General features: G+C 39.3%; 1 protein-coding gene across 6 annotated transcripts in view; it reads right to left on the reverse strand.

Moving 5' to 3' along the window:
• The window catches only part of ccdc178 (coiled-coil domain containing 178), a 379,630-nt gene that overhangs the window by 355,528 nt on the left and 3,647 nt on the right, over positions 1–20,455 (reverse strand). For all 6 annotated transcript variants that reach the window (XM_072570453.1, XM_072570452.1, XM_072570451.1 and 3 more), the window contains exons 3-5: positions 17,020–17,159; positions 14,052–14,125; positions 8,943–9,025 (exon numbers count right to left, since the gene is read on the reverse strand). In XM_072570453.1, the coding sequence (XP_072426554.1) occupies positions 8,943–9,025; positions 14,052–14,125; positions 17,020–17,159 (297 nt within the window). The remainder of the gene's footprint in view (positions 1–8,942; positions 9,026–14,051; positions 14,126–17,019; positions 17,160–20,455) is intronic.

Below are 20,455 nucleotides of genomic sequence, written 5' to 3' on the forward strand. Positions count from 1 at the left end.
GGAGAGTTGTTTTTCAGACTGGAGGCCTGTGACCAGTGGAGTGCCACAAGGATCGGTGCTGGGTCCTCTACTTTTTGTCATTTATATAAATGATTTGGATGTGAGCATAAGAGGTACAGTTAATAAGTTTGCAGATCACTCCAAAATTGGAGGTGTTATGGACAGCGAAGATGGTTACCTCAGATTACAACAGGATCTTGACCAGATGGGCCAATGGGCTGAAAAGTGGCAAATGGAGTTTAATTCAGACAAATGCGAGGTGCTACATTTTGAGAAAGCAAATCTTAGCAGGACTTACAAAGAGACCTTGGAATGCAGGTTCATAGCTCCTTGAAAGTAGAGTCACAAGTAAATAGGATAGTGAAGGCGGCGTTTGGTATGCTTTCTTTTATTGGTCAGAGTATTAAGTGTAGGAATTGGGAGGTCATGTTGTGGCTGTACAGGACATTGGTTAGGCCACGGTTGGAATATTGCGTGTAATTCTGGTCTCCTTCCTATGGGAAAGGAGTTGTAAATCTTTTCTGAACCCTTTCAAGTTTCACAAGGATGTTGCCAGGGTTGGAGGATTTGAGCTATAGGGAGAGGCTGAATAGGCTGGGGCTGTTTTCCCTGGAATATCGGAGGCTGAGGGGTGACCTTATAGAGGTTTACAAAACTTTGAGGGGTAAATAGGCAAAGTCTTTTCCCTAGGGTCAGAGAGTCCAGAACTAGACGACATAGGTTTAGGGTGAGCGGGTAAAGATATAAAAGAGACCTACGGGACAACTATTTCATGCAGAAGGTGGTACGTGTATGGAATGAGCTGCCAGAGGAAGTGGTGGAGGCTAGTACAATTGCAGCATTTAAGAGGCATTTGGATGGTTATATGAAAAGGAAAAGTTTGGAGGGATATGGACTGGGTGCTGGCAGGTGGGACTAGATTGGGTTGGACTGAAGGGTCTGTTTCTATGCTGTACACCTCTATGACTATGATCTCATCCATTATTAATAGATCCACTTCACTCCTTTTCCTTTTTACTCTCCTTCCAAAATGTCATAAACCCTTCACCACTCTGGTTCTAGCCTTGGTCACCTTGCAAATACATCTCTGCAATTGCTATCACTAGACATTTATTTCTTTTTGTGCTAGCACTGAACTTATTTGGTGGTGCACTCTTATGTTTGTACATTACGGTCTTGTACTACTTGTACCATCCTGTCAGTATGCTTATCATTATCCTGCCTTGTTGCCAAGTCCTTTTTCTTTACATTTCCAAATCTCCCTTCAAGTGAATGCCCTCTCTACTGTTTAGGTTAAAGACCTTGCTACAGTATTTGTACCATGATTTTTCAGTACTCTGTTCCCAGCGTGATTCAGGTCAAGGCTGTCCCAACAATTCAGCCACCTTTCCCCCAGCACTGATGTCACTGTCCCAGGAGTCAAAATTCATTTCTCCTATATCAATCTTTGAGACATGCATTCAACTCTTTAATCTTTTGTAATCTCTATGTAAATTTGTTTCTAAATGAATAAACAGATTATCATCTTTGTCATTCTCCTTTGTAATTTATCCCATTGTGCACAAACACCCTTAGCAGAACCCCTTTCTTGTCCTATTAATATTGATTGCAACCCTGTAGACCATGACCACTGGATTCTTCCCCTCCCTTGCCAAGTTCCTCTTCAGTCCAGAGATGTCCCAAACTCGGACATCAGGCAAGCAACTTGTCTTTGGAACTCACTCTCGGCTACAGAGAACTTTATCTAGCCACTAAAGTATGCTCTCCCTGAGTAAATCTACATGCCTTTTAACTCCATCCCACTTGAATGACCACAAATACCAACAGATCATAGTCAGTTTGATCATCAGCCCGACAGTCAATGCTCTTACCCACAAGCTGAAAGAGCTTGAAATCTGTCTAACAATGAGAAGAGCTCAGATTCCATAGATAATAACACGCTCCTGCCTTAACTAAATTCAAAGTAGCTGGTGTAAAAAGTGTGATTGCCTCCTAGAACACTGCACAGTTTGAATGTTTAGCTTCAGCTCATCACCTCTTAAGTTGCTCCAGCTGCAGCTACTCATTGTGTTTGTGATTACTGTGAAGCACACAGATGGTACAACACATTTCTGATGAAGGGCTTATACCCGAAATGTCGACTTTCCTGCTCCTCGGATGCTTCCTGACCTGCGTTGATTTTCCAGCACCACACCACACCACACCACACTCTGACTCTCTAGCATCTGCAGTCCTCACTCTCTCTCACATGATGTAATTACAATACATCGACTGTGCTGGCATCTTTACTTTGTTTTATTTAGAAATACCACTCTGTTCTCTGCAGTCGTAGGGGTTGATTTAATGAACTGAGGTTTAGACTTGACACAATCGTTAACTCCCCAGTTTATGCCTCACTACAGTAATGCACTGAAATCAAGTCCAGCTCTTCTGTGTTATCACAAGTATAAATAAAAGTATGCAAAGTTCCCAAAGTCACTTGTCTTTCAGACGCAGGTTGACAGAAAGTATGGACCTAGTCTCTAGACTAAACAAGAATTATTATTAATTACAGAAAAATTATAGCTACAGATAAACAATTATGAATCATTAACAGATTCTTGCCCTAATATAAAACATTACTCCATACACCCATAAAGACAAATAAAAAGAAAATGGGTGTTACAGATGGAGGGAACGATTGTGAAGAAGTCAAACACTTCTTTTACACAAGGCTCGCTGACATGATCCTTTTGGTTTGTCACGTTGTGCTGTTCCACAAACTTCCTTCTCCCAGTACTTTCACTTGCTTCCATTAGACACAGAGTGACTGGCTCACATTTAGGAATTATCTGACAATAGTTACAGTAACTGATGAATGAAAGTAATTGGGGTTTCTTCAGGCTCAAGGCTTTTTTTTAAACTGCAGAGAAAATTACAAATCCTTTGGTACGATAGTTTTGATTCAGAATCACAGAGGTTTACAGCATGGAAAAAGGCACTTTGGCCTATCAAATCTGTGCAGGTCAGAACAAGCATCTAAGTATTCTGATCTCATTTTCTAGCTCTTGCCCCAAAGCCCTATACACCTTGGCATCACAAGTGTACATGAAACTACTTATCAAATGTTGAGAGTTTCTGACTTTACGATCACAGACAGACAGTTCCAGATTACCGCACCCTCCAGATGAAAATAATTTCCTCATCTCCTCCAAAGGTCCTACCCTCACCTCAAATCTATGTCTCCTGGTCACCGATCCCTCCACCAAGAAAAGAAGTTCCTTTCTCTCTATCCTAGCTACGTCCCTCGTAATTTTATACATCTGACTCATTTTTCCTCTCAATCTGCTCTGCTTCCATGAAAACAATTCCAGTCTATCCAGTCACTCCTCATAACTGAAACACTCCAGCCCAGACAACATTCGGGTAAATCTTCATCTGAACCCTCTCCAGTACAATCCCACACCTCCTCTAATTATGGATTCCAGAATTGTACAAAGTACTCCATATTATATGGTTCCAATGTCCTCTCCCTGTTTTTAAATCTATGCATTGAGTAATAAAAGATAAGTATCCGAAATGCAAGCTATTCTACTTGTCCCACTACCCTAAGGGACCAGTGGATCTGCACACCAAGGTCTAGGTAGTTCTCTGTAACAACATAGTTGTGTTCCCACATAATGCCATGTTATAGAAAATTGTATAATGGAAATAATGAGGCCTATGGGAAAAACAGGGTTGGGGCAAACCACCAAAAATAGAAATTTTAAAAATGTAGCTAGCCTAAGTAAATTTTGATTGGTTGTAACTGACCTGTTTTGTGTTACTGTATAGTGCAATTCACCGGAATCTTCAAATGATTACTCAACTGGCATCTATACCTGCTGGTTGTACTACATTCTAGCCAGTCTTCTGATCCCATCCAATGGTAACACTGCACAAGTCAGTTCCCACAAGGAAAGCTGCCTTGATAGATCCAGAGCTGAATCTTAGCAAAATAAATTAAGTGTCAGTTATGTCAGGGTTTTCACAGGGTTTCACATCGTGATGCTTGGGGGCGTCATTCACCTTACTTTACAAAACATGCCTAATTTATGACCTACCCAAACCTTTGATGCCCCTCTCATACATTCTAGCACCATCATACCATGTGTCATTTCCAAAACAACTCTCCACTTCCTGGATATCCCAGAATTAACATCCATGGTGCAGTAGCATAGTTAAAAATATGTTGTGCACCCAGACAAGAACTGTCATTCTGTTGTTGCCCTGCTTGGCTCCTGAAATTGGCCCTGGACATGGCAGACAATAGAAAATTGTTGCCTCTCTTTGTGGGCAAGGACATGGAGATGCTGCTGACAGGGATGGGCTGATGCAGAGGCAGGACATCCTTTTCTCCCAGACCAATAGAGGATACCGTTCTCCCAGAGCCACACCAACCTGGACCAGGGTTACCAACCAGACCACTGCAGTCTCGACCGTTTGAAGAAATGCATAGAATGTAGGCCCAAGATGAATTAACTTCTCTACACTGCCAGTGAAACTGCCACCACCTTCTCTTTGATACCTCACTCTCTGCTACTGTACTGACCATTTCCAGCAACATCTTCCCCACTCACTCTTATTTTCCCTGACTAACCCTAAATATCTCTTGCACAGCCTCCTCACCCCTCAGGACATCTCCACACATGCACCAAAAGTAACAGTGTGTCACCCACCTTTCTCTCCCTTATTCACTATGTGCAGAGTTTCCTGATTCTGACTACCCCGAGCAACTGACTGACTATGTCCAAGCTCCCATACTGGCTTTTTTTGCAGTTGGTTACCATAGTGATTTGTCACTGAAACAGATTCATGAGTCTGCAGATATTCTTTAAATTGAAGGGGTAGTGGACAGCGAGGAAGGTTACCTCAGATTACAACGGGATCTGGACCAGATAGGCCAAAGGGCTGAGAAGTGGCAGATGGAGTTTAATTCCGATAAATGTGAGGGGCTGCATTTTGGGAAAGCAAATCTTAGCAGGACTTTTACACTTAATGGCAAGGTCCTAGGGAGTATTGCTGAACAAAGAGACCTTGGAGTGCAGGTTCATAGATCCTTGAAAGTGGAGTCACAGGTAGACAGGATAGTGAAGAAAGTGTTTGGTACGCTTTCCTTTACTGGTCAGAGTATTGAGTACAAGAGTTGAGAGGTCATGTTGCAGCTGTACAGAACATTGGTTAGGCCACTGTTGAAATATTGTGTGCAATTCTGGTCTCCTTCCTATTAGAAAGATGTTGTGAAACTTGAAAGGGTTCAGAAAAGATTTACAAGGATGTTGCCAGGGTTAGAAGATTTGAGCTATAGGGAGAGGTTGAATAGGCTGGGGCTGTTTTTCCTGGAATGTCAGAGGCTGAGGGGTGACCTTATAGAGGTTTACAAAATCATGATGGGCATGGATAGGATAAATAGACAAAGTCTTTTTCCTAGGGTGGGGGAGTCCAGAACTAGAGGGCATAGGTTTAGAGTGAGAGGGGAAAGATATAAAAGAGACCTAAGGGGTAATGTTTCCACGCAGAGGGTGGTGCATGTATGGAATGGACTAACAGAGAAAGTGATAGAGGCTGGTACAATTGCAACATTTAACAGGCATCTGGATGGGTATGTGAATAGGAAGGGTTTGGAGGGATATGGGCCGGGTGCTGGCGGATGGGACTAGATTGGGTTGGGATATCTGATCGGCATGGACGGGTTGGACCGAAGGGTCTGTTTCCATGCTGTACATCTCCATGACTATATTTTTTAATCAAAAAGAAAGAAAAAGCCCTTAATACAAACAACAAAGCCACGTTTCAAACTGCTCCTCAACACTGTTCTTTTACTATTAGTCAATTCCAGTGAAATTTCAATTTTATCTCAACTGTAAGTTTTTAAATTAACAATTTGCTCCCAGCTTCTTGTCCTCAGGCTGTAGACGTTTTCATAATGCTTTTTCAAGTCCACTAGTACAAACATTTCACAATACCTTTCATGAAGCTTTTGACGAGAAAGCGCATGAGCCAACTGATCATGTGATGCCAATGCAGAGTCTAGTCCTCCACGCAACACGTCACCTCGTGCCGGGGATGAGAATCACGTAACAGCAAACGGAAGTTTGTTTTATAAAAAAGCTGGCATTCAAAATCGTGTTGCAGATAAACTGCATTTAATAAATGTGTGTTACATAAGAATTACCTGTCCCTCTGATCCAGTGTTCTACCAGTCATCATATACTCCCTTGTCTTATTTGTCATAGCCAAGTGCATCATCTAACATTTATCCAGATTGAATTCCATTTGCTACTAATTAGCCCATCTGACCAGCCCAACTGTAATCTGAAGCTAACCTCCTCAATATTTAACACCTCACTACTTTTTGGAACACTTCTGGCTTCTACATTCAAGTCTAAATCATTTATATATACACTTCACAAACAGCGAGGCCTCCAGTGATCCCTACAGAACCACATTTGACACAGGTTTCCAGTCACACAAAAACACCCCTCAACCAGAGAAAGAAGAATGCTTCTTGCTACTTAGCTAATGCTAGATCCAATTAGCTAAATTTCCTTAGATCCCATGGTCGCTTACTTTCACTATCAGTCTCCTATCAAACCTTATTGGTCCAAAACAAAAAGTGCAAGTAGACTACATCAAATCTATCTTTATCTACGCACCTGGTCACCTTTCAAAATACTCTATCAAGCTGGTCAGACATTACCTCTGTTTAATAAAACCATGTTGACTAGCCTGGATTAATCACTGCCCTTCAGGTGCAGATTAATTCTGTCCCTCAGAATTGCGTCCAATAATTTCCCCTTCCCTGAAATTAGACTGATTGGCCTATAGTTTCTTGATTTATACCTTTATCACTTCTTGAATAAACGCACCACATTGGCAGCTTTGCTATGGTCAGGATTGAAAATTCTGATTAAGCATTCACCCACAAGCTGTTCAGTTGCCCGATAGCTGTTGGCAGACAGAAAGCATTTGTCATCAACAAAGGGACAACACTTCAAAAACCAATCAGCTAGAGGTTGCCCGCTGAATGTCCCTTCTCATGTACTCCCAGGTTCCGATTAATCTGTTGTAACCTTCTACCTATCCAATGCATGAACAAATAGCTTTGTAAACAGCATTTACAATGACTGTCAGCTTTTAAATAGTGCAGTAATCCTTTCCACGGTGAGTACTGCAGAGCTTCCCTCAAATGGTCTGAACAATAGGACTGTTACGTGAGCTTCCCAATAGTCTGCTCGATAAAGCTTTGCTTGGTAGCATAATTCTCATTTTATGTATGGTGCACAATATAACACTTCAGTCGATGTACGAGCAAACTGGGAAGCCAATAGACCTGGTTTTCAACAGAATACCTTCTGGATTGTCTAGTGCCTCAAGTCTGGAGGTAATAGAAATAAAGGTACTATTACCACTGTCAGAATATCAAACATACCTTCATGATTTGCTGAGCATGGATTCATACGATCTAAGTATTCAGCAATTGAAACTCTTTGCAGTTACTTAGAAATTCGGATTTACATATGATGTCTGTGAAGCCAGGAGTGTACAGGTGATGTCACTCTACACTCTAGGAAAGCTCACTAAACTGATAAAGCTTCGTACAGAGTTTACCTGCTTCAGAATCAATAGATAAAATGCCTTATTGCAGCAATGGACAGTGAACTGGGAGGATGTCAAATTGGTTGCATATTCCAACGTAGAAGGATACCAATACAAAAGTTCATCCCATTGATTACCTTCATACCTACCAACAACATTACTCTTTGCCTTCCTCAGCAACTGCAGATCTGCTATTCTTAATTTTTGTATTGAATGTGGAAGTCGCTGACAAGAATAGAATTATTGCCCATTACTAATTGCCCTTGAACTGAGTGGCTTGCTAGGTTTTTTCAGAGTTCAGTTAAGAATCAACAACATTGTTGTGGGTCGGAGGTCACATGTAGGCGAGGCCAGCAAGGATGGTAGATTTCCTTCTCTGAAGGCAGATGGGTTATTACATTGCTTAACAATGATTACATTGTTGTTATTTGAACTAGGTTTAACTAACACTGTCACTGTGGAATTCAAACCCATATTCTCCAAACATTAGCCTGAGTCTCTGGATTACTTGTTCGGTGACCCCTCTTGAGATTTCAAAGAGCAGCTGCTGCAAGAAAAATAATTGATGTGCAGAATTGGATTGAGGTAAGAAAAATACCTCCTGAAAATCCTGAGTGGATAAGATTTTCTACTCAGAGTCTATCTTCTCCGTTACCTCCTCTTCCCCCTTCAATAACTGTTTTCTTTTGTGCTCCCTCTAATCAATCTTGCTCTAAAATTTTATAATAACTACAACATTCCAGACTGTGAACAACTGATCTGACCAGAATCTTTGACATCAGAACAAAAATCTTAATCAACTTGGCACAGCCGTCAAACTCACTCCAGTTTTAGCACCTCAGACAGAGTCAGCAGAATCAGCAGCTAACCTCAAAATATGCTGTAGAATGCATGTTCTGCTCAGTGTCTTTCACAGTGTTAACAGGAGTAGCGAGGTCAATAACAGTAGTACTGGTGTCAAATCAGTATTACAACTGATTGGCATCACAATCTTCCTACACTGCATACTCCCAATGTCTACACTATAATGTTTACGATGGTCTCTCACCAAAACAACTTCAGTTGTAGATGGCACATCATGGATACCACTTTAATACAAACAATACCAGTGAATTCTGCAGCCATGATTATATCAGAAAACCTATTATTATTTTCTATTGTTTATCATCATTAATATAAAATTGTTGCTTAAAAAGAGATATACTTACATTTAATACACAAAAACTTAATTATATTTAACATTTAATTTTAAAAGGACTATTTTTAATTGCTTCTTTGACACAATCTTCACACAAGTATAATCGACAACGTTATAATAGTCATACCTTTTTGATCAAGTCCAACACCTTGAACACAAAGTTCACTGGAAAATTTTTGATCTGATACATCTGTATCAGAGGTTACATATCTACAGAACACAGAATTAGAATAAAATTGCTAATAAATACATTGTAGCAAATATTTAACAATATCATAATAAAATAACCGTGCATACTTGCTGTGACTTTATAAAATGCAAGCCTTAAAGAGAGAAACATTTACATTTTGAATACTGTTGGTCATATATTTATAAATGTAAGTTATATTTTCAACATTGATATCCATTTTTTAACATTTAATTTGTCCATAAAATTAAAATTAACTGTAATCAAGCACTTCTACAACATTTTGCTTTTCTTCCACTTCACACATTCATGTACAATTGTATAATAGTACCATGGCAAATAGCCATCCTTCACATTTGAGCCGAGATAGCAACGATATCATCAACCAAACCTTACCTGACACACTACCTAATAAAATCTAACTTTTACCTACCAAGCATGGGAACTGGGTTACTTTACCCTCAGTTGAGGGGAAGAGATTAATTATACTGCTTCTACTACCAACCTTAGGAAGCTCTGTGCATTATTTTTTTTCCAATAAGTGTAGTTCGATGTGGAGGAGTCCAATTCAGCATGTGGTGACCAGTGTAACGATACTATGGTTTTAAGAGGTGCATTTTGTCCTTTTGTTTTGAAGTGAGGCTTTGAGCTTTACATACCACGCCATAATCTTGCAAAACATTGATGAGGAGGTAGAAAAATCTATTGCGTATTCTTCCAGAAAGTTGAATGTTCACCAATGGAAACATTCCACAATTGAAAAGGAGATCTTGACTTTGATGTTGGCATTGCAACATTTCAACATTTATGTGACCAGTAATGTATCGGAGACAACTGTCTATACTGATCGTAATCCATTAATATTTTTGGAAAAATTAAAAGTACCAAACTGTTCAAATGGAGTTTATTATTATAGTCATTTAATTTGAAAATTATACACGTGTCAGGATGAGAGAATGCAATTGTAGACGCATGGTCATGACCGTGGAAGGAAGATGAAGGTTTTTAGTGGCAGAAGAAATAGATTGAAATAGACTGCAGTATTGAATGTTTGCATGCTTAGACTCAATGTAATGTATATGTATTGCATACTTGTGGCACAAGACTAAAGGTTTTTATAAATGAAGCCATAACTGTATATTGATGGTTCCTTTCTTTAAAAAAAAGGCTGAGGTATAAACAATATTATGGCTTTAAGAGAACTTTTTTTGGCCTTTTTTTTGGACAGGGTTTGAGCCATCAGTACCAAGCTGTCTGGCCCAAGCCAATAGAATACACAGCTTGTGAAATCTCTGGGTGTTTATTTTAAATATTTAACAAGGCATGCATGAATGGGCGGAGTAAGTCTCCAGCAAAACCGAGGTTTAATTTAGCTTTCAGTAATCGTTGCTACAGCAAAACGCTCAAGTTTTCTCTCAGTCAGAATTTTCTCCTGATGTTCTTTCCTCTTGGACTGGAGAAACATTGTATGTGAGACAATCTATTTAGGATATAATTTTACTGAATGTCAAGGGTGTGTTTATGGGATCTTACTATATTGGAACTATTATTATTTCGTGGTTATATAATCTATTATTCTGTTAAGTTTCCCAGTAGAATTAAAGTTATATCAATTCTTTCTTTTGATTGTATTTTAACTGCAGGGTAACAATAAAGTGCTTAATGCTGAATAGTGTAACCAGTCAAACTACATCTGGAACACAGCACCTTACGTTTGCTTTTAAATAGAAGTTAGGGTCTAGATATATATTGATGGGGGTTTGGTCTGGTCCACAACACCAACAGGAGGCTTCCTTGCCCATGTTTAACCTGAAGCCATGAGAACTCGGCGTGGGGTTTGGAGTCAATGGTAAGGACTCTCAGGACAATTCCCTGATTTAAAGGCAAATTCAGTCTGTCCTGCCAGTGAGATGGGACATGTCCAGGGATGGTGATGATGGTATCTCAGACATTTTAAGACACAATTCTGTGTGACTATGTCAGGCTGTTGTTTAACTGGTCTATGTGACAGCTCCTCCAATTTTGGCACTATCCCCCAGATGTGAGTAAGGAGGAACTTTTCAGGGTCAACAGGGCTGATTCTGCTTAGGTCTTTTCCAGTGCCTAGGTCAATGTCAAGTGGTCAGTCCAGTTTAATTTCCTTGAGATTTCATAGCAACGGATCCAATTGCAAAGCTTGCTAGGCCATTTCAGAAGGCAGTTGAGAGTCAAACACCTTTCTAAGGTTCTGGAGGGCTTAGATCAGTTGATTTGGTAAATTTCCCATAGCTGAAGGACATGAATGACCCAGATGGGTTTTTCAGACAATTGACAAGGGTTTCATAATTCTTAATTCCAAACTCTTAGTTAATTCAAATTCCTACATCTGCCGTGGCAGGATTCGAACATTAGTGGAGTATCTGGACTAATCTCCGGCCCGAACATCAATTTTCCTGCTCCTTGGGTGCTGCCTGACCTGCTGTGCTTTCCCAGCAACACACACTCAACTCAGATCTCTAACATTTGCAGACCTCACTGTCTCCTATCTGGATTAATAGTCTAGCAATAACACAGCTAGGCCATTGTGTCCCCTTAATTATACAAAGTCCCTAATTTACTTGAAGGAAAGGTTTAGTCATCACAGTTAATAGAAAACTAAAGGACCACATTTCTGTATGTAAAAAAACTATTTATCATGAACAAAGCCTTTAAATCAGAGGTAAACAGCTATGAATCATTATCATGTTGCAGAAATGTTTCAGTACTTTCTACTATGTCGAGTGCTTGACCTTCTACAGGCAGGTCTAGACTGTGATTGCTTCTGTAACCTTTTTAACTACTGACTGTTGCTTTCACAGGTAATGAATGGCTGGCTCACTTTGCATTAAGCTGCCTAATATAAAGATATATACACAGCTTTCTTGCTGGAAACTTTTCTTCTTCACCTCACATAAATATAGTTATTGTACAGTTGAAAATTACTTCAAAAGACCTTTGCTGGAATATTATGAGGCAATGTTGACCACCTGCTGCTACCAAAGTACAAGTCAATGGTAGTGTCCATGGAAACCAACTGAGATGCAGTTGAAATCAGTTTAAGTTTCTGAAAAGGATATGCAAAATAAGAGTAGATTGTAGAACCCCACAGTCCTGTCTGCTGTTCAATAAGTTCATGGCAGGTCAGTCTGCACTTTGGTTCCCAGGTTCCTATCCACCCCTGACAACCAATGACTACTTAACTAACCATCTTAAACTCCAAGTCATTGACAGAAGGTTGATGCTTCAACAGTCCTCTGCAGGGCTCCACTTGTCACATCTTGCCAAAGATGTATTTGTACATATTATTTTATTTTACATTAGGATTAATCCTCAGCACAAAATTTTGCACCGAAGGGCCTGTTCTGTGCTGTACCTTTCTATGTTCTATATTGTTTACTGGCAGCCAACCAACTTTCTATCCATGCTAATGTTACCCCCTACACCATGAGTTTTTACAGTCTGCAATAGAAGCTAGGAATGCACCAATCAAGACTAGATATTATTAAGAAGATAAAATTAAAGGCTCTATATCTGAAAGCAAATAGCACTCAAATTAAATTAACCAATTACAAGTATACATTGACATAAATAAGTATGATCTGATAGCCATTATGAAGATGTGGCTGCAGGGTGACAAGGATCGGGTCCTGAAAAAACAAAATAGAAAGTTACTTAAAAGGAGTAACACTGACAAAGGTGGGTGTTCGCACAGCAGTCAGAGATAATCCTGTTTCAGGAGAAGACCAAAGATATAGAGTCAGTTTGGGTGGGGATGAGGAATAGTGGAAGTAGTAGTCATTAGTGAGAGTGCTCTACAGGCCCCTCAACAGTAACTACAATGTGGGACAAAGTATACAAGAAGAAATATTAGGTACTTGGGACCGAGGGACTCAATAATTGTAAATTTTCACAAACTGGAAAATTAGACTGATAGTCTCCAGAAGCTGTCTAAGAAACAAACAGCAAATTATATAGACTTGGTATTGTGTAATGTGACAAGGTTAAGTAATTATCCCATTGTGCATCCTTCGCATAGAATCTTTCTTACAAACACACAAACAAAGAACAAGAGTAGGTCACTCTGCACTTCAAGACTGCTCCACCATTCAATAAGATTATAGCTAATCTAATTTTAACTTCAACTCCACTTTCCTACATACTCTTGATAATCTTTCATCCCTAACCAAGCTCTGCCTTAAAATATTTAAATATTCTGCATCCACTGCCTTTTGAGAAGAAATTCCAAAGACTCATTTGCTAGAGTGTATGTTTTCTAAACGTTCTAAAAGTCTCCTAAACATCTACCACTGCATTTCTACTAACCCATCCTTTAACCTAATTTTGAGTGCACTTTAATCAATTCTGTCTTCATGCCGTCATAATTGCCCTTATTTAAGTTAAAGACACCAATCTTACGTCTACTGTTCTCTTCCTCAAACTGATTGTGAAATTCAATCAAATTATGATCATGATTACCTAGGAGATACATTCTCAGAGAAACCAATAATTAACCATGAATTAGACATCACTCAAAATGCTGCTGCCAAAACACAAAGACCCCCTTGCTGATCTACTACCTGAATTTTAGACAATCAAAGGAGACTGTCATAAAATTTTCATCCATGAGTTTTCAAATTCCTACTTGATTACCCTTTCCCTTCAGAATAAGTACCTCCAACCCTACACGAAAATAGTTGTGCACCTACCACTCTAGCCTCTTGAGCTATTTTAACTGTGCGCTAAGTTTTAGATTTCCCTTCCTGATAAGTCTGTATCTTTATTGGTCACTTAAAACACTCTTTAAAATCTACCTCTGATGATGCTTTTGAACATCTTCCCCCATATCCAATCTTTCCTTAAGCAGTTTGTATTCCATTTTGTTTGAGAACACTTCTGTAAAGAGCATTAACACATGAAAGTTTTAAGATTGAGGAACTTTAAGATACAACTTGTTGGACTGAAATATTCCTTGAAAAGACATCATCTTGCTCCTAAAAACTAATAAAATATTCCCCGATCTAATGTTCTCACCTCTCACCATTCCCATTTGTACTTTCTGAAGATAGACTTGTTTCTTGGGATTCTGATTGTACAGGTGCTGGAAGCTAACAGAAAAAGATGTGATCAAATTCAAGAAAAAAGTCAGTTACTGGAATTAACTATGGCTGAAAGTAACATAAAATGGTCATCTGTGATCTTAGCTAACAAGATGGCTGAAAGGTTGAACAAAACAGTTTCCACAATCATGGTATTATTACACATGGCAACCAGTTAAGGAGTGCCTCACTTTAGTGGGAAAGAGCAAAGGAATGTAAACATCAGGCATTTCTGATAAGGGAAGCTGGGATGGAAACCTTGTAGCAAGCCAATTTAAAACTTGTTATTTAATCTAGATAGAAAGGGAGAAACTGGACTATAATTAAGACCCTTTGGGAATTATAAGGACATATACATGTACACAGATTCATATGATAGTAGTATTTTTAATTTTCTGTAGGTTTAGTGTCTTAAACATCAGGGAATTTAATCAGATTCCTGGAGATAGTCTTAATAAGGAGTACCCTTGAAAAACCTCAGTAAGTGCCTGGTACCAACTCGTCCAAAGTTTGTTACTTACTAAAGTACAGAAAGGAAAGTTTGACCCACCATAATCAAAGTTTTTTTTAAGTAGTGCCCATAACATTTTATCCATGTAGGTATTCTGAAATTATAACAAACTAACATTAAGGAATTTAGCTGAATTACTCTAGACAACTGGCTGTAGACAGGAGAGAGAAGCCTCAAACACGCCAGAGGATATTGAAGGACAAATAGTGTAAATATCAAAGGACCAGAGGACATATGATGAATGGTATAAACACCACGGACTGAATGACATAACAAAAGGTACAAACAGTTAATCTTGTGAAAGGATACTGGAAAGCAGGCAGCATTCTAAGGGGGAAATTGCAAAACATTACTTAATCAAAATGACACCAGGAAAATAAATAATTGCAGCTTCGCAAGATACCAAACAGCACCCATTCAGTACAATGCAGCTGGCAAATGTCTGAAAAGGGGTAGAACGGTCTCTTGGGATGTGGAAAGTGCTGATTTCGATGTAGCATATAATCATTGTAATGCAGAATGTACAAATATCCTGTAGTTTATTGGGAGAATTAAGATTGTCTTGGAATTTGTTTCCAGATGCCTTTCCCACGTTGCATTGGTAGGGAGGTCTGAGTAAAGTTTGACTTAACATGGGACTCAGGAATCCTCTTTAAAATCCTTCCCCAACAGTTACAATCAACGTTCATGACTGCCAACAGATGATCATTTGGAAAATCATAGTCTAATCAGAGTCTGCATGGCTTCATGGAAGGAAATTTGTTTTTGACTAACTTATTAGTGTTTTACAAGGAAGTCTCAACCAGAATGGGTAGTAGGTGTGTGTACATGGATTTCCAAAGGCATTCAACAAGTTACTGCACAGAAAGTCAAGTCTTAACAGTCCATGGTGTTGGGGATAGCATATTGGTGTGGATAAAGAATTGGCTATTGGACAGGAATCAGAGACTGAGGATAAGGGATTCTTTTTCAGGTTGCCAAGTGCAACCAGTGGAGTTCCAGAGAGATCAGTGCTGGGACACACCTGTTCACAATATATAATAATAACTTGGAGGCAAGGAACAAATGGACTGTAGTTAAAATTTGCAGACAACAGAAAAATAGGTGGAAAGACAAAGTGCAAAGAAGATACAAACAATTTTCAGAAAGATACTGATAGGTTAAGGAGGTGGACAAAAAGTGATCAAATGGAGTATAAATATGGAGTTGTTCATTTGGAAGAGAGAACAAAAGAATAAAGTATTTGTTAAATGGAGAAAAGCTACAGAAAGCTGCAACACAAAGGACTTGGGGTACTTGTGCACAAAACACAGCAAGCTTGCAAACAGGTGCCACAGGTAATCAGGAACGCTAATGGAATGTTGACTGTTATTTCAAGGTGGTTGGAGTTCAAAAGTAAGGAATTCTTATCTGTAGAAGGTGCTGGTGAAGACATCATCTAGAGTACCGTGAGCAGTTTTGGTCCCCTTATTTATGGAACGATATCATTTCATCAGAGGCATGTTCAGACAAGATTCACTAGGATTATCCCCAGAATGCAGGGATTGTCTTAGGAGCAAAGGGCTATATGTTTTGACTATACTCACTGGAGTTTAAAAGAACAAGAGGTGATCTAATCGAAAAATATAGCAATACTTAAAGGGCTTGACAGGGTAAATGCTGAGAGGATGTCTCCCCCATGGCAGAGTCTAGGGCCAGAGGATGTAGAACCAGAATAAAGGGGTGCCAATTAAGACTGAGATGAAGAGAAATATCTTGTCTCAGACGGTTGTGAATCTTTGGAACTCCTTCCCACTGAGAGCTGGGGGAGTTGGGTGGGGGTGGGAGGGGTGGCAGGCAGAGCCCTTGTGTATATTTAAGGTTGAGTTAGATAGATTCTTGATCAGTAGGGGAATTGAGGGTTACAGGGAAAGGTAGGAAAGTGGTCACAAGGAACGTTGGATCAACCACGACTGTATTGAATGGTGGAGCAGGCTCTCTAAGGTGTGAATGACCTACTCCTGTTCATATTTCTTATAGTCTTAGGGTCTGAAGGTAATAATTAGAAATTCAGGTTCTGGTCTTTAGCTGACTCTCACCTCACTATTTTTGCAGATATTCTAAATATCCATTAAACATGCTAATATTTCCATATAGTTAATAAGAGGTCAATATTTAATTTTAAGCTCTGCTTCAATTTCTAGTCTATGCCAAATTAGATGATCTTATCTGAAATACTTTCAAGAGAAATGCGATAGAGAAAGTTTCCCATAATAGTTCTCGTCAGGTCATTGAAATGTCTTGTGCACTGCACTCCTTGACAGCGATAGGAGCTGTATCTTTATTAAGAAATAATTACACAAAATTATTTTGTGTTTTATAGTTTGCTATAGTTTGCTTCTCCCAGTCTTACCTGTCTGAACCATGCTTCAGTCTTTGTTTCTAATTCACGGACATGACGAATCACTTTGCAGACAAATGGTAATGCATCTTTCCCCCAGTCACATTTACGGCATGCAGAGGAACCAAGATGGCACGAACCTTTGTTCATCTCTTGATGAAGAGAAAACCAAAATGAATATCCATAGATATATAGACTTTGTTCTTTCTATCCACCAAATCAATGAACATTACTGGTCAGAGTATTGAGTACAGGAGTTGGGAGGTCATATTGTTGCTGTACAGGACATTGGTTAAGCCACTGTTAGAATATTGCGTGCAATTCTGGTCTCCTTCCTTTCGGAAAGATGTTGTGAAACTTGAAAGGGTTCAGAAAAGATCTACAAGGATGTTGCCAGGGTTGGAGGATTTGAGCTTTAGGGAGAGGCTGAACAGGCTAGGGCTGTTTTCCTTGGAGCGTCGGAGGCTGAGGGATGACCTTATAGAGGTTTACAAAATTATGAGGGACATGGATAGGATAAATAAACAAAGACTTTTCCCTGGGGTCGGGGAGTCCAGAACTAGAAGGCATAGGTTCAGGGTAAGAGGGGAAAGATATAAAAGAGACCCACAGGGCAACTTTTTCACACAGAGAGTAGTACATGTATGGAGTGAGCTGCCAGAGGAAGTGGTGGAGGCTGGTACAATTGCAACATTTAAGAGGCATTTGAATGGGTATATGAATAGGAAGGGTTTAGAGGGATATGGGCCAGGTGCTGGCAAGTGGCACTAGATTGGGTTGGGATAAATAGTCAGTATGGACAGGTTGGACCGAAGGGTCTGTTTCCATGCTGTACATCTCTATGACTCTATAGCTATGCATTTTATGTTAGGAGGGACAAGACATTAAAACATATTTTTTGCATGTCCAAGAAACTCCACATTATATCCCAAAATGATACTGGAAATTCAGATCCCAAGTTCCAGCCCTGACAACAGATTCCATTTTTGCCAAACGTGCATAGGGGTGGGTCGTGTCTGACACAAGAGAAATACGAACTCAGCAGGACTACTTGAAAGTTCAAACACAGTAATTCTTTGCTACTGCCTTATCCTGCTGTGAATTTTGATTTTTAAGACCCAATCTAAAATGGGAGAATAATGTCTGTGGCACTGTTGAGCTGCCAACTTACTTAAAACGTTTGTCCTTTAAAAATTTAAACAAGATCACATCTGCAAGTTGAATAAAATCCGCATTAGCCATTTGTGAATTTTTTTTTCGTACTATCACTACGACACGACTGATTTCCCAGACCTACCATTATCACAATGGGGTGTTGCAAGTTCACAATTTTACTGACAGCTCCAAGATATTATTAAAAGGTTGGCTGTGGGCTTATGCATACAAATAATTGTTTTCATAAGGGTTACATATTTGAGGGTACTTAAAATGTTAAGAATAGATTTTCATGAAAACTTTTCCTTTTTAAATATGTCATGAAACTTTAATAGATATTTACAAATTTATTCCATGTCAGCATGATGCTGCCTGAACTGCTGTGCTTTTCCAGCACAACTCTAATCCAGAAGCATGGCTCTTGATGTCTACCGTAGTGTATTCTGGGTGAGCTGGCATGGAATCTGTAACGGCATTGTTCGAATATAAAGAACTGCCTAATGAAGACAGAAGTGGTCACTTTTGTTTTCTCTCAGAGTGGTACTAATTCTTTGACACTCTCTTCCTCAAAAGGCAGTAAAAGCATAGTCTTTGAACTTGCTCTACCATTTGATAAGATCACAGCTGATTTAAATGGGGTCTCAACTCTACTTTCCTTCTGTATCCTCAATCCTCCACTCTCTTATCTATCAAAAATCTATCCAATTCAGACTTGGATAAATTCAATGACCTGTTCCCCTACTTTCTTGGAGGAAAAGAAAGCCCACAGACTAACAACCCATAAAAAAGTCTTTAACTTCAACTTTAAAGAAGTTGTCATATTTTTAAACTATATCCCCTACTTGGTATACAAGAGGCAACATCCTTCAGAATCTGCACCATCACTAACCAGCTCTATCAATACACTAGCGAAGCAGTGTCTGATGGCCAATGTCTCAGTTTACATTGTGACACAAACAGTAGCCACCCAACATTGAGCAAAGGCAGTTATCATGCATGTTCAGACTACTGCTATCAACACTATGGATTCGTGCAAAGGAACTTTTGGTGCCACGGCACTCCAGCAATTAGTCCTCCAACAGACTATAAAGATTTCTGTGTTGCCAAATTAGGAAATGCAACAGCTCTTTGAAGCATACATGTGATTTTTTTCTCACCAATGCTGTTACAACTGTTTCTCAGCCAGACTGCTGCCATAAATGTCAAGATGGTGCAAGCTGATTGTCAGGCATTCTGGGCCAGAGCTCCTCACTGTCACTTTCGAAACTCATCTGCAGTCACTGTACAGAACACCAGCAGCTTCCAATCAGTCACGCTGTAATATCAGATAGCCCTGAATAGGACTAGGACACACAAGAACTCATAATAAAACAGACCACTACCTTCTCAAGGCAATGAGGTATGGGCAATAAATACTGACCCAGCAAGTGAAGTTCACATCTCATGATTTTTTTTTAAAAAGTATCACACAAATAACTACCTAAATGGCTACCAATACTATAAAAGTAAAATACTGCAAATGCTGAAGATTGGAACGAGAACAAAGTATTGGACAAACTAAGCAGATCTGGCAGCATCTGTGGAAAGAGAAACAAAGTTAAGAGTCCCCTTAGGACTCTTTTTGATATGTTCTGAAGAACAGCCATACTGAACTGAATATTACTTTGTTTTCCAAAGAGGCTGCTGATAGTATCTGGGTAAAACATTAATTACATTAATAGTGGTATTGCTGAAAAATGTGGTTCTACTATATAAATAAAATTTCAGTTATAGTTTTTTCTTTAAAATTTAATCATATGCAGAAACTCAATCACTATTAATTCACATCAATCTAAGAAAGGATTGATCACATAGGTTGGCTAGATAAAATAAACAAGTTTTGATTGCAGCAATGTTATGTATTCCACCATTAGAAATGGTGGAGATGTTCAAAAGCTTAGGGCTAAAATGATCAAAAAGAGTATGGAGAGAAAGCAAGAACAGGGTAATAAATTGGATGAGAATATAGAATGCTGAACCAAGCTCATAGGGCTGAATGGCCCTCTCCTGCTCTCAGTTTTGTATGTTTCTTTGTCTCTATTTGAAATAAACAAAAACAATACTGGAGAAACTCAGCAGATTTGAGAGTACCTGTGGAAGGAGAAACAGAGTGAACATTTCAAGTCACATAAGATTCTTATCTAGAACATTAACTGTGTTTCTCTCTCCATTGATGCTGCCAGTCCTGCTGAGTTTCTGCAGCCCTTTCTGTGTTTGTTTCAGGTTTCCACCCAGTACTTATATCAAAGTTCTT

Source organism: Chiloscyllium punctatum, chromosome 5 (assembly GCF_047496795.1).
Source record: "Chiloscyllium punctatum isolate Juve2018m chromosome 5, sChiPun1.3, whole genome shotgun sequence".
In the NCBI taxonomy this organism is placed as follows: Eukaryota; Metazoa; Chordata; class Chondrichthyes; order Orectolobiformes; family Hemiscylliidae; genus Chiloscyllium; species Chiloscyllium punctatum.